Source organism: Drosophila novamexicana, unplaced genomic scaffold (genome assembly GCF_003285875.2).
Source record: "Drosophila novamexicana strain 15010-1031.04,08,12 unplaced genomic scaffold, DnovRS2.1 tig00000108-arrow-pilon, whole genome shotgun sequence".
Taxonomy (NCBI): Eukaryota; Metazoa; Arthropoda; class Insecta; order Diptera; family Drosophilidae; genus Drosophila; species Drosophila novamexicana.
The window spans coordinates 884,779-898,561 of NW_020824772.1; the positions used below are offsets into that span (position 1 = coordinate 884,779).

Below are 13,783 nucleotides of genomic sequence, written 5' to 3' on the forward strand. Positions count from 1 at the left end.
TACACAATTTGTTTATAGCCCAATTGGCCAAGCAATTTCCAGCGAAGCGAGCTACACGAAAAGCTTGCAATTTTCTAACTCTTCGACTCAATTTCAGTTTTTTCTTTGTTTTCTGTCTGTCTGACTGTATGTTTGTCTGTTTGTCTGTCTGTCCGTCTGTTTGTCTGCCTCTTAAGCTTTTCTGGCAAGTCATGCAGCGACGGCTGCGGCTGCGCCTTGAACAAGTTTGTTGACTTCGCCGCTGGACAGTGCAACAACTGACAGAAAAAAGGCAGAAGAAACAACAGCAGCAGCAACAACAATAAAAGCAACAGAAACAACAATAACAAGACAAAGCAAATGGCAAACAGCTAAAAGAAATTTGGTTGACAATATTTTGGTTTTTGCCCATGGCATCAATTTAACAACAACTCAACGCAGGCTCCGCTCTGCTTGCAACTGTTTCAGCATTTGACTTTACGAGCTTTCAAATGTACATTTTTTTTTTACTTCATCGAATTTATGGCCAGTCCGCCGGAGAGACGAACTGGCCAAGACCATGCCCATTCATTCATGTAAACAATTTCATTTCAGTTTTGTTGCGAGTGCTGTAAATAAAACAAGCACAAGGTCGCATCAGAGAGTGAGAGAGAGAGAGAGAGAGAGAGAGAGAGAGAGAACGGGCGAAACATAAATACGTTGAGGAAGACGCTGGGAAGCTGTCTCAATCTCAAACTGTGCAGCTGCAGCAGCAGCAGCAGTGGCAACTTGGCTAATTAATTGCATTTAAGGGGGCAATTTCAATGTAAAGTCGGCTCATAAAGCGCTTAACGCAATTCCATTTGCGATAAGTTTTCCCTTTCGCTTTGAAACTCGTTTTCTCGCTGTGTCCTAATCACCTATTTCTTCTTTTATGCCTTTTGCGTTCGCATTTTTTTTTTTATTATTGAATTTGCCAGCAGTTGGCCAAAAAGCTTTTAGCGGCTATAAAGCTTGCGATTGGGCCAACAAATATGGCTCGACTCCGCACGACACGGCGTGAACATTGCAAATAGTTATAGTATTTCAGTCTTATAACTTAGCTGCTAGTTAAAAGATGCCAGGCAGTTTATCCACCTGTCAATTTGAGCAGTGTTTGCAATTAAATGTATACGAAAAACACTGTTGAGCTTTATGTCAATGAAACGAACCTGCAAATTAACATGAGCTTTGCAATGAGCTTCGACTTACTGCAAGACTGAAAGCTCAAACACGACTTAAAGCCCATCTCTAGCATGCGAACTGCGCTCTTCGGTCCGGTTGAGCTAGTTGTTGTTGCTGCTGTTATTTCTTGCCTGTTGTGGCAGCTGTTGTTGCTTGCCAAATATTATGCAATTCTTGAAGCATAGCCCGAGTTGTGTTTCTGCTGCCGATGCAGCGCTTTAAGCCATCCAGCCAAATGCAAAAGAGCGGCAGACGCAAGCAACTTAATTTATTACAATTTGCGTCTGTCGCATAAAAGCCACACGCGCACTAAGGAAATTGCAATAATTTGTTGGAGTTTTTTATTTTTTTTATTTTTTTTTAGCTATATCTGCCTTTTTATCTCTGGCTCGGTCCATTTGAAATCCGTATTTAACTTGGCGCTAGCTCAAACTAGTCGAGACTGGGCCAAAGGTTCGACTTCACACGAGCACACACACGCCCCAAATGTGTCAAGGTCTTCTGTAAAATTCGACTGGCAAATGAGCAAAAGATATCGCCACACAACCAGCCGAGCGGCCAGCCAGAGACCCAAATGTGGAGCTAGTGGAGCGTAGTCACAATGCGCTCAACATTTCGGCCACTGGCTCCAGTAATTGGGCGAGGGAAAACTTTGGCGTACAATGCGCGGCATTTGAGTCCGAATTTTGTTGGCGTTGCCAAAATTGTTAAATAAAACATAGTTGATTGAGCGCCTTGTGCAAGCGCCTCTTTTGCTTTTTTCAAACAAATTTAAGCCAATTAGCGTACCAAGCAAATTGCCGTTAATGCCACAAGTAAATAAACGCAAAAAGACGCAAAATAGTGCGGAAGGCGGAGAAGGGGCGGTTAGGGGTTGGACCTAAGACAATACATGGGCTTCTTGCATTCAGTGAAAGTACTCAAAAATGTAGCCCAAAATGTGCCATGAAGAAGAGAAACTTTTGGGAATGAAAATATGATCAATGGATCAATAATCACGATTGTATTGACACTCGATTCAAATCTAGAGTGTTATATTCTTATCTATATATATTTATGTCAGTTAAAAATTATCTGAAATGAACTTGATTCGCGCTCAATATTTTAGGAATTTTGTATCAATTTATAAATTACGAATCATTTAGAAATTATCTGAAATCAAGTGCGAATTATCCTGAATACAAATAAGGTTCAAATTCTTAAGAATTTTTTAAAAACAAATAGATTACGAAAAAATTTGTTTAGCTATATATTTATATAATTTAGAAATTATTTGAAATAAGGTGCGAATTTTACATAAAATATGTTAAACTTGATTCGCGTCCAAAATTTAAAGAGTTTTTGTTATAAAGTAATAAAGTACAAATTGGCTTGTTTTAAGACCTTTCTCTTTCTGTATCTTTATTATTATGTTTGTATTACTATGTATCTATATACTAATATACCAATAAACAAAAAAACAAAATATTTCTGTGACTCGTTTTACAGTTTGATCCAATGACTCGCCCTTAGCATCAGGCCATAGGGATAGGTCTTCATTATAGCCAATTTCTATTTTTCTGTTTAAAAAATATAGATATATGCTAAAAATATTATATTGCTTTTAAAATATGTGCGTCAATTCAGGTTTAACTTTTGCTGCCTTTTGAGCACATGAAATGGATAAAAGTACCTGAAGCGCACCTCAAAAAGAAGTTTACATTTTCTTGGCCATGATTACATGGAACCTTAAAAAAGACAAAAAATAAAGCTCCCCCAATGTTCATCCTTTGCATGCAAAAGAAACAGTACACCTTTTATTGTGACAGGCTTGTAAAGAATGACATAAGAAATTCCTGAAAAAGCTACGTGATTGAGTTCATTTAGAGCTCCCGATAATACAAGTACACAATCCAAAGCTTAGCCTCAATGTGGACAAAGGTTGTTCGCAACGTAAATCACATATTGCCGAGAATTTCGACAGGTGCGTGCGCTGAGGGTTACCCGACCTGGTCAATGGCCGTTTAACTTACTGGCGCTCATTTCCTACTAATTTCTATGGCCCTAAAAGGCAATAAATGCGTGTCTCTCGCGGCGGCCTAATGGCCCACGGGCCAAAATGTACATATTGGCCACTTTTAATTTCCAGAAAATGGTAGCTAAAATGTTCTCAAATGTTCTGTTGTGGAAAGGCGCAATATACGTTTTGAGTGCTATTTTTAATGTTATATTTTGTTTTTACTCTCATATTGTTGTTGTTAGCAGATTAATGTAATTTGCTTTAATATCGCTTGTCGACTGTGATCTTTGGAGCCCATTAAAGCCGAGTGGCGTTAACGCACACACACACACACACACTCACATTTATATGGCATATAGGCAGATCAAATGCCACTATATGCTACTGTTTGTGTGTGTGTGCGTGTGAGTGTGTGTTGAATAAAATTTGAACTTTAGTTCAGTCTAGCTAAAAGCAAAGCTTTGCCCAGCTTAAATCTGTCCGAAGTCAAAGCGCCATCTGTTGTTTGTTACCTGCAAGCTATAGCAAAGCTTTGGTGCAACGGCAGCCGCGCTAAAGCTAGCTGCTATGAAACGCGCTGCCAACCTGCTTGATTTGTTTAGCGCCAAATTTAAATGGAAACATGAAATTTGCAAACGTATCTATGATGCACATACAAAAACTAGCTATATTATATGCGCATCTGCAGCAACGTAGTTAGCAGTTATCATTAACAGCTTGTACGTCCCGTATTCTACACCCTGTCATATAATGCTTTTGGTATTTTAATTACCCAGGCAATTAGAAGTGACATTGAGAAAAACAGTTTAAGTGCATTTGTGTCTGCGGGGGCGTGACCCGCTTGCTACAGCAGCATCAACAAAAACAAAGTCGAACAAGCGCAGTAATTAGGAGCACGCCATGTCTGTGTGTGTCTCTGGGTTGTTAATATGGGAGTCCAACTTATCGGACAAGCTAAAACGATTTCCAAATGCAGCCGCCGGTTAACTGGTTTATGCGGAAATGAAGCCGTGATTTGTTGATAATCGTCTAATGAGTGCCGCCTAAAACACACAAAATCAAACAACAATAAAAGCCGTTAAAACACACGCCACAATCGATAAAGCGGCCATAGCCCCGACCTACAGTCAATCCAAAATGTTGTAAGCAAGTCCCCATTTATTTTGGGCTTTCTCATCAAATGTTGATACAGTATTGTTATGTCATGCGCTAACAAAAAACTATATTAATGGCAAATTTATTAGTGCGCCTATTTTGCATAAATATCTGAGCCCAACTTGGCAAGTCGCCGCAATTGTATTGAATCATGGTCAAGTGTTATTTATACCCTGAACGCAATAGGAATGGGTTAAAGGGTATATTGGTTTTACGCAAATGTATTTCACAGGCAGAAGTATGCATCTCCGACACCATAAAATATATATATTCTTGATCAGCATCAATAGCCGAGTCGATCTGGCCGTCTTGAATAGTAGATCCTTAAGATGCCTGCGTAGTATAAGTTTGTTTCTGATAATCGAAAAGATGCCCCGGCTTTCAAGTAATCGATAAGAATCGACAACGAGATCCTGTTTTTTTTTTTTCTTTTGAGCTAGAGTCCCCGAATTTGACTTGTAGCATCATATATATATATAAAGCATCTTTAATGTTGCGGCATTTGCAGTAGGTTAAGAAAAGTTCAGGGTATCACCTAGTCGAGCCCTCTAACCTGCTGTTGGTAGAAGAAGGCTTAGGGTATTCCCTAGTCGACTAAAGCACACACTGTTTTTTTTTCGCACATTTTTGTGGCTGCCGGATGCGGCGCTCATGCGCTCAAGTTAATAATGGTTGTTCGGTGTGCATAAAAGCCTCATTATTTATTGTTATTTATTGTGATTAGCGCAGCGCAGTGAAATTATTGAAATTTGCAATTAGACAAATTAAAATGTCTAACACTTAAATTCAGGCAGACGGCCCTGGGTTCTATTTAAAGGCTCGCCAGCTTGTGGCTCAAGTCGTGCGTTAAAGCACTCGCTAAAATAGCTGTTGCCACATACATGCTCACATACATGCACATGCATATGTGATGAATGAATAGGTATACAAATGCTCGCACTTGTAACTTGTATTTATATAATTGCAAATTTCACCGTCACTTTTTGTTGCTTAGCCTAAGTGCAATTAAAACGCGAAGCTTAAATAGCATGACGTGTACAAAATTGTTTTGTATTCAGTTATTATATTATTTTTGCAGACATCGTATAAGAAACGAATTGCGAAATGCATGCATTAAGTTGCACGAGGACATTGCCTCAACGCTACCGCGCTGCATGCGATGTGAATCCCCCGTTCACAACAAATTAGAACATCAAATTGAATAAGTAAAACAAGTTTGGAAAATACCAGAACTTTTGAACATTGGAGTGGCTTATTGGCTGTATTGCACGTCAGCATCAATTATCGGCACCGAAAGGTGTGAACGCAGCAGATGAACTGATGTCATCAGACGAACAACTCATACTAATCACTTATTTGCGCTGCACTTGAGCTCGACTCAGCCAAGTTTTGAAGCGCAGCTAAAGGAGAGAAACTCATTCTAAAAGTATCTGGATCTGCAGTTAAGTGTGTCAGCAAAGGCACAATTAGAGCAGCCACGCAGTGCTATGAACATTTATTTTCTCTTTTTAAAATCACAATCACTTGATGAAAACGATATATAATAATAAATATATATTCATGATATTTATGTGTTCTATTTATGACGTTTTTTAAATACTTACAGCTTTTTAATATTTTATATAGCCAGAATTAACACATTAAACAGAGATTTAAATCTGCCTTTCATCGTTTTTATTAACAATAAAATTTTATTTAATTTAGAGAGTATTTGTAGAGGGTATTTTAACTTTGTCATGAGATGTGGAACGCATAGAAGGTAACATCTCCGAAATCATAAAGTTTGTATATTCTATAAAAATCTCAACAGCCGAGTTGATATAGCCATATCTATCTGTCTTATGTTTATCGTGTTGGAACATTGCATAGGTCCGTCAATCTTATCAACATCGGATAACAATATCATATATCTGTCATAGGAATAATCGGTCGAATAGTTGGTTCTGATATGGAAACCTTTTTTTATTAAGATAACTTGACCAAACTTACGTATTAATTTCATTATAATCGTATTAATTTTATTATAATCCTTATATACTATATGCAAAATCTTATCAACATCGGACCACTATATCATATAGCTGTTTTAGAAAATATCGGTGGAATAGTAGGATCATATTCTAAGAAAAATATTCTGTTTTCAAAGCATTTCGAGCTGGACTAGGGCATTTTGCATATCTGCAAAAAAAGCAATAACTATAAGAGTTATTAAATATTTGGCGTGACGAGGATAGCCTTACTTTCTCGCAGACAAAGATGTCAGACCTATGTAAAGAACTATCCAGCTTCGAAAACCCCAGAATTCGAAGTCTAAATCGTATATCAAATTAAAATTTAAATATCTCCTTTATAGTTTTTGCTTACCGTCAAATGTAATTGTCTAAACGCAAAAATGAATCGTTATTCTATTTCAAATAAACTTAAATATTCGCTTTAAATCGAAAAATAAACATTTTGGTAACTATGTCAAAATGACAATCCGCGTGCACTCTTATGGCGGGAATTATCTGTTACCTTGTTTTTTATTTTTGTACTGGAATCCTCAGGTAAAACATACAGCAAACATAAATTTAAATCTATTGTTCATAATATTAATAAATTATAGTACTTTACTTCCACGCGCAGCTCAGGCTGGCAGCTCTGTGTCTTTATTGTGGCTCTCAAGTGAGAATCTTACTGTTAAATAAAGCGAAACTCGAACTTAACCTTCGCATTTATTGTTAACTTTTCAATGTATATTTATTAATTCATATATTCCAAGGAATAGTCTAGTATGCAGCATTTAAAGGCACCACAGTCTTGAGGTTTCATTTGCAATTCATTATTTCTGCTAACTACAGAATTGAGTCTCAATTATGTCTATTGTACACAATATCTGTACAATTTTCGAAAGACAACAGCAATGGACAATTGATTAGGTCGGAAACGAGTTGGAAATCAACAAACCAAGAAATTAACATTTGATTCTTGAGTCGAGCACGTGTTCAAAGTCAACCGCTTTTGTTGTTGCCTCTGCCAGCGATAAACAAAAGACTGGGCCAAAACAAGAGACCAGCAGGCCTGAGAGTAGATTCCATTTGTTAGTCATGTCATACACATTCTCAATGTGGATTTACTTAGTGTGCTGCTTCGCCTGGCAATTAAATTGGTTTTGCATTGAGTTCCGTTTTGTGGTTTTAGCCTTGTTGATGTTGCTTTTGTAACTTGTTGGCCATTAAGATGGCACTTGAGATTATGAACAGCAGAAACAGAAACAACAACACCTAGTGAGCACTATTAACTACTTATGACTCACATGGCACTCGGATCCGACCAGCTGAAATGACGTTTTATCCTTTCGAAATCCATGACCGGCTGCTGCTGTGGTTGTTGCTGGTGTTGTTGCTGCGGGCTCAAGGTTGCCTCTTTCTTGGGCGCCATTATGGAGGCTGGCTCTCTGGCTGCACGCGCGCTTAAGGAGCCGGAGCCGGCTCTTTGTCAATGGCTGCTGGTGGCGAATGCTACTAGAAATAGTTGCACAACGGGTTTTTGCCTCTGCTTTGATCGTCTTTATTTCAATCTTTATCTATACACACTTTTGTTTCGTTTATTATGCTGAGATTCGCACGCGTTTGCAGAATGCAGAAAGAAACAAAAGACTTAGGCGACGAACTTTATATACAAACGAAGCGTGTTGTTGCGTCTAATGTTGTTGTTGCTGTTTTTGTTGTCAGCCGTTTACGTTTCTATTGCCTAACTACTTCTGACAGCAGCGGCTCAAACAGCTGTCTTGGGCACGAGGCGTTGACGCGGACGAAGACAAAACAAGCCGGATGATTACGAAGTCAACGACGACGACGATGCTCAACAGCGTGAAGGCAACGGCAACGGTAACGGCAGCGACAGGCAAATCACGTAATTGGGTTTATAACTTAACTTATAAAACGCGCGTATTACACGTTTATTTATTATTATTATTTTGATTTACTTTTTACTTAGTTTTTGGCGCAGCTGCTGCCTAACGCGCCGAAGTTAAAAACGAAACTGAAAGCAGGCGAAGCGCGCACTGCACGCAAGAGCTGCCAAAAAGTAGACGAAACGTAGAGAGATTTACTGAGAGAGCGAAGCCAGCGAAAGAGAGAGAGAGACAGCTGCACAGAGTGGGAGCGTTAGCCAGCTGTTAAAATGTACGTAATTCCAACCATGGCTCATAAGCAGTTGATCCAAACCTGCGCTGCAGCTGGGTTGCAAAGGCAACGAACTTGGCTGGGCTGTGTGGTAAAAGCAGCAGCATATGTTTTAAGCACTCAATTTAAGCTACAAATTCTCGAGATGCCTCAAATGGCGGGCATTCGGTGTGCAGACAAAACAAAAGACTTAGGCAACGAACTCCAACTCAATCATTCAGGCAAATGGCTGCCAGTTAATTAATCAAAATACTTAATTAATGATATTTTCCCTTAATTTGTTGCATGCATTTAACACACACCTTCCAAATTCCGGTAGCTGTTGGCAATACGCAGACGCCCACCATGCCTGCATTCGACAATGGACAGTTTATGCCACTTCATTAGGAGCAGAGCTCAGCACCGTTATATGGCTGTGGGCAATGGCAGCTTAAGCTCTTTAGGGCCACAAAATGTGTACAAACAACCATGGACTTAGTGTCAAATTAGTAACAGCAACAACAGCAGCAACAAAAGCGGCTAATGATGAACTAAACTGAACTTTGATGAACTCTTGAGCCGCTTATCAAACGTTGGCCCAAAGATGACTTGTTGTTGTGCCGATAAGTTTTCGAGTGAAATTGAACCGCAATGAACTTTATACGTTAATTCATTTAACAACAATTTTGTATGCCGGTGAAAAGTTTTCTCCGATAATGTGCATGCTTAATTCACACATTTCCGTCAACGTGCCGGGCCGTGTGGAGATCAGGCGAAATTAGAAAATCGCATGCTGTGATTCACATTCATATTGATTGACCACCATATGATGGCGTCTTAAATCTGGATCAGAGTGCCTTCTGTTATATAAGCACTTGACTGCATTTATGCTAATTGCGTGCAACACAACGAGAAGTCGGGAGCGGCAGCGCCGCGAAAGCGAAAGCGTCTCTTGCGCAAATTGCAGCAGACAAATCGCTTTGTTTGAATATTGATTTCATTTGTACTGGGCTTTAATTGGTATGCAAATGGCCAAACAAAATGCCAAAGCAAACAAAGCCAAACAAAACAACATCAGCAAATGCAGACGCTGAAACTCCAACGACGACTGCCGCTGTTTGGGTCCACTCTATTTGGGTCTAGAAGGCAGGCACAGCTATAGACGCTGGCGGTTACCTCATCCACATCGGCGTCGGGAGTCGGGCGTCGGCGTCGACGTCGTTAAATTGCAACAATTATGGTCAAAGGCAGCGACGCTGGCGTCGCAGCTAAAAATCAATGAGGCGTCTTACAAACGTGGCCCAGAGACGACGAATGTTTGGCCAAAGAAACGGCAGCTAAATGTGGCGCATAAAAAGAAAGTTTGAAGCACACAATGTATTTGTTGTAGTTTTGCTTGTATTTGTTGTCGTTTCTGTTGTTTTTGTGTATTTATTGTTCAATTTTATTGCCTGCCTTTTGGCCGTTCGTCGCTTGATTTCTGTTGTGCCTTTTGCTCAAGAGCATTTGATACGAGCTCACAAATGTTGCCGGCTGTGCAAACGGTTTGTTGTCGTAGTCGTTGTCGTTGTCATTGCCAGACCCCGACCCAAAGCACGTCCACATTCACTAAGGAAACGGTAGCAAAAAATAAATAAATAAAGCAACTCATGAGCAAAATTTAAATGCAGCCGCCGCATTTGATAATTGCCTCGGCAAATCGAACTGGACACGAAACAAGTTATTTTTAATTTTTTTTTTTTTGAGTTGTGTTGGGTTTTCGCGCAAAATAGCCAAACGAGTCAAATTGCAACATTGGCCGGCGGCGTCAAAGAATTTGTGTCAGCCGCTTGCACAATCGACACACACACACACACACACGTGCGCACACACAGTCGCCCATTGCAGTCGCGCCTCAGCAAACGGGGCGTATGCGCAACGAGGGCCAGCCAAAAATCGTCGACCAGAAGAAGTAAAACAGCCATTCGCAAAAGCGTTACATAATGCGGCTGGGAGTTGGCCGAATCAAGCTGGCTGTGCAAAGCGCACTTGACGGAAGTCAGGGAAAAGCAACAAATATGTCCATATATAAACATATATTCATGTATATTGGTGCATTCCCACAAAATTGAAATCAGGTCGGTTGGGATCGTCGAAATAGATTTGTATTGTGCACACATTTGTCGAGAAAATTTTTGGTGCGACAACCTCTATGTGGAGTAAGCCAATAAGTAAATTGGCCAAAAGCGAGCAACAAATAAACACAACATCGGACTGTGTGCAACAATTGCCAGCGACAAATTGTCAAGCAACCGCAAACACAATTGCAACAAGTGCTCACTAGAGCATAAAAGATTTTAATATCCGGTTTATCAAACTGAGCAAACGCCTCAAAATTGCATTAATATGCATATAATAGCAGATAAAATTTTATGGGCTATAAACAATAATTCAGTGCTAACAACTAAAACGTTATCCTTATAGCCATAGTTATCGGGCTTTTAAAACAATTTCGCTTGAACGTTTCAATTAACTTCAATTAAATCCATTTTAATCTGACATGTTTCAAATTTACGCGCGTTACTATTGTCGTACTGCTCCACCTCTATTGCCATCGCTGTCGCACACAACAGAGTTGCAAAGCATGCAGCGCCTTCTATGCACCTAACGGCTCGGGTTGCAAATTCAACTGGCGCCACCTATGCTAGTATACTTTAACACCAGCTATCGATAAGAAAATACTAGTTGTTAAATCACAGATTATATCTATTTTAATTTATTAAATAGAAAACCATAGCACGAATAGGTAAGTAGGTCATGTTTATTTTTATTTATACTAAGCAAATCTAATATGCTTTAATATGGCGATAGTGTTTTCTCTTAATTTTAAACGATACTATCGATAGCTTTAACGATAGCCTGACAGCTGTGAAATCAAAGCAACTCTGCCAAAACGCCGCATTTTTTACGTAAACTTATTCAGATTGTAAATTCAACAAGTTATTAATGCAAAAACTCTGAAAAACAAACTAAAAGTATTAACTTTTAAGAGCGCTATTAAAGACAAAACCAATTGAAAATGATTTACACAACGACGCTGCTGTCGCGAGGCTCCCTCATCGGGTCGCTAATTAGCAAAGTCAGGCAAGTTGTAGCCAAAAACTCAGACACTGCACATACAGATCAAATCAACAAAAATTTCACACCTACGCCAAACACAAACAGACCATTGGCCGCCGCCAGCCTTAGCAATAGCTCGGCACTGCACTCCAAGTCGCTGGAGGAGCAGATTGGCCTGCCGCCCAGGCCAAAGAAGCCGCTGACGCCATACTTTCGCTTCATGCGCGAAATGCGACCCAAGATGCTGGCAAAGGATCCAAAGATAACCACAGTCGAGGTTGTGCGCCAACTGTCCAAGAGCTGGGTGGATGTCGATCCCAAGCTGAAGGAGCGCTTGCAGTCAGAGTACAAAAAGGATCAGGAGCTCTACCTGGAGCAGCGCACCAAATATGATGCCACGCTCACCGACCAGCAACGCGCTGAAATCAAACAGATGAAACAGGACATCAGCGATGCCAAAGAGCGGAAACAGCTGCGCAAACGTATCAAGGAACTGGGACGCCCCAAGAAGCCGGCCTCCGCCTTTCTGCGCTTTGTGGCCAGCGAGCGCACGAATACGCCACAAACACCAAATCAAACGTATCGCGAATGGCACCAAAAGGCGACCGCCAAATGGACTCGCCTCTCGGACGAAGAGAAAGCAGTCTATCTGCGCGAATCGCGCAAGGAACTGGACCAGTACAAGTGTGTATATTACCCAACTCCAATCTATAAAAAGCCTTTATTAACGCCCATTTGCCTTGCAGAAAAAACATTTCGATTTGGGAGGAGAAAATGATACGTCTGGGCCATATCGATGTTGTACGTCATGGCAACCTCATCGATCCGCCAGAGCCCAAGCCACGCAAAGCCCAAGCTCTGAAAGAGAAGTAGTCTGAACCACACATCATCTGCCAACACATGTTTCGTTTTTTTAACCACCAGTTTGCTTTCTTTAGTTTTTCATCGTGTGAAAATTTAATTTGTTAGGTTCCTTGCTCGCCTTTATAAGTATAAAATAAGTCGATTCTTATGGTCCAGTTAAATGCTGTGCGCGATCTGTTCTCAATATTCATTTCGAGTAATGTAAATAGCTTCAGCATAATGTATTAAATACTTATAAAGAATCTGGAGTTTAATTGGAGGTTACTATAGAAATCATGTCTAAAATGATGCCCCTTCAAAAATATATATGTATAAGTAATTTCTGATGTTATTCAATTGATCAAAGGTTCTTTAAATTATGTGAATGGTAGAAAAATTTATTTTGTCTATCTTTGAACTACCTAAAGATTAGATGCCCTTACACTTCCGAAATCTTATCTTAAAAATGGAAAATGTATACTGATAAATACAGCTGTGCACAATGCCTTCGTCAAATATCATTATTGAACGAAAAGCATATAGACATTATAAATTTGGGATTTTAACAATTTCGAGCCCTTGTTATTTCAAAATCATCCAGAATTGGTTTATTTATAAGGAACTTAAGCTTTTCTTTAGTATGTAACTTAATTAAAAATAGTATTGGCCTACACGTGGCATTGGCCAAATCGAGATGCGTCTGCTAAAAGCAAACACGTGTCTGAGTCTTACGGGGTTAAGATCACACTTGATATTTAGTTGATTTAACACGGTAATCGGCACAGTTTTAATCTATCTGCATAGATCACGGTAAACAAATATACAATCAATTTGTCACCTCAAATGTGCAGAATAAAATAGCCAAAAAAAAAAAACATTATCAATAGTACAGCCTAACTATGCATGTGCATCTATTTAGAAGTCAAAAGTCGGATCTTATGCGCAGACACAACCGCACGCTGCTTGAGTCGAATTTGAAATGAACGAGGTGCACAGCGGCAAGAATTGGGATAGGCTTGGCTGCAGACTGAAGACAGCCATTTTAAGTGACTGGAATGCTGCTGACAACTGGAATGTTGCTGACTACTGGAATGGTCAGCGCTGTGCGCTCACTCTCACGCTCTCCGCACACGTTGTATGTGTGAGTGTGTAGGTGTGATAACGGCTTGATTTGATGACTACTCAATGAGAATTCAATTTGTTATTTTGTACCATAAGATGTACCTAATTTCAAGAAGTACATTTTTGTAGAAGCATAAGAATAAAGTTTTTAATTGTAAACATTTAAAAGGCATGCACTTTGTTGAAGATCTTTAGTACTTAACTCGTGGATTTTCAGTCATGGGTATTTCGGAAAATT

The 13,783-nt window shown here is 39.7% G+C and overlaps 2 protein-coding genes across 4 annotated transcripts in view; one reads left to right on the forward strand and one right to left on the reverse strand.

Annotated features, from left to right (window-relative positions):
- The window catches only part of LOC115757744 (ABC transporter G family member 23), a 28,554-nt gene extending 20,742 nt beyond the window's left edge, over positions 1-7,812 (reverse strand). The window contains exon 1 of one of the 2 annotated variants that reach the window (XM_030698131.1): positions 7,632-7,812. In XM_030698131.1, coding sequence (XP_030553991.1) covers positions 7,632-7,756 — 125 coding nt within the window. In that variant the 5' untranslated portion in view covers positions 7,757-7,812. The remainder of the gene's footprint in view (positions 1-7,631) is intronic. The other variant, XM_030698130.1, reaches the window with a different exon arrangement.
- A 3,600-nt stretch (positions 7,813-11,412) lies between these two features.
- On the forward strand, positions 11,413-12,686 carry LOC115757745 (transcription factor A, mitochondrial). Of its 2 annotated transcripts, XM_030698136.1 has the most exons (3): positions 11,418-11,604; positions 11,686-12,264; positions 12,327-12,686. In XM_030698136.1, exons 1-3 carry the CDS (start codon positions 11,540-11,542, stop codon positions 12,451-12,453), a joined length of 771 nt encoding a protein of 256 aa, XP_030553996.1. In that variant the 5' UTR covers positions 11,418-11,539; the 3' UTR covers positions 12,454-12,686. The 2 variants fall into 2 exon arrangements, with proteins under 2 accessions (XP_030553995.1, XP_030553996.1); XM_030698135.1 differs by having other exon boundaries at positions 11,413-12,264.
- The last annotated feature ends 1,097 nt before the right edge of the window (positions 12,687-13,783 follow it).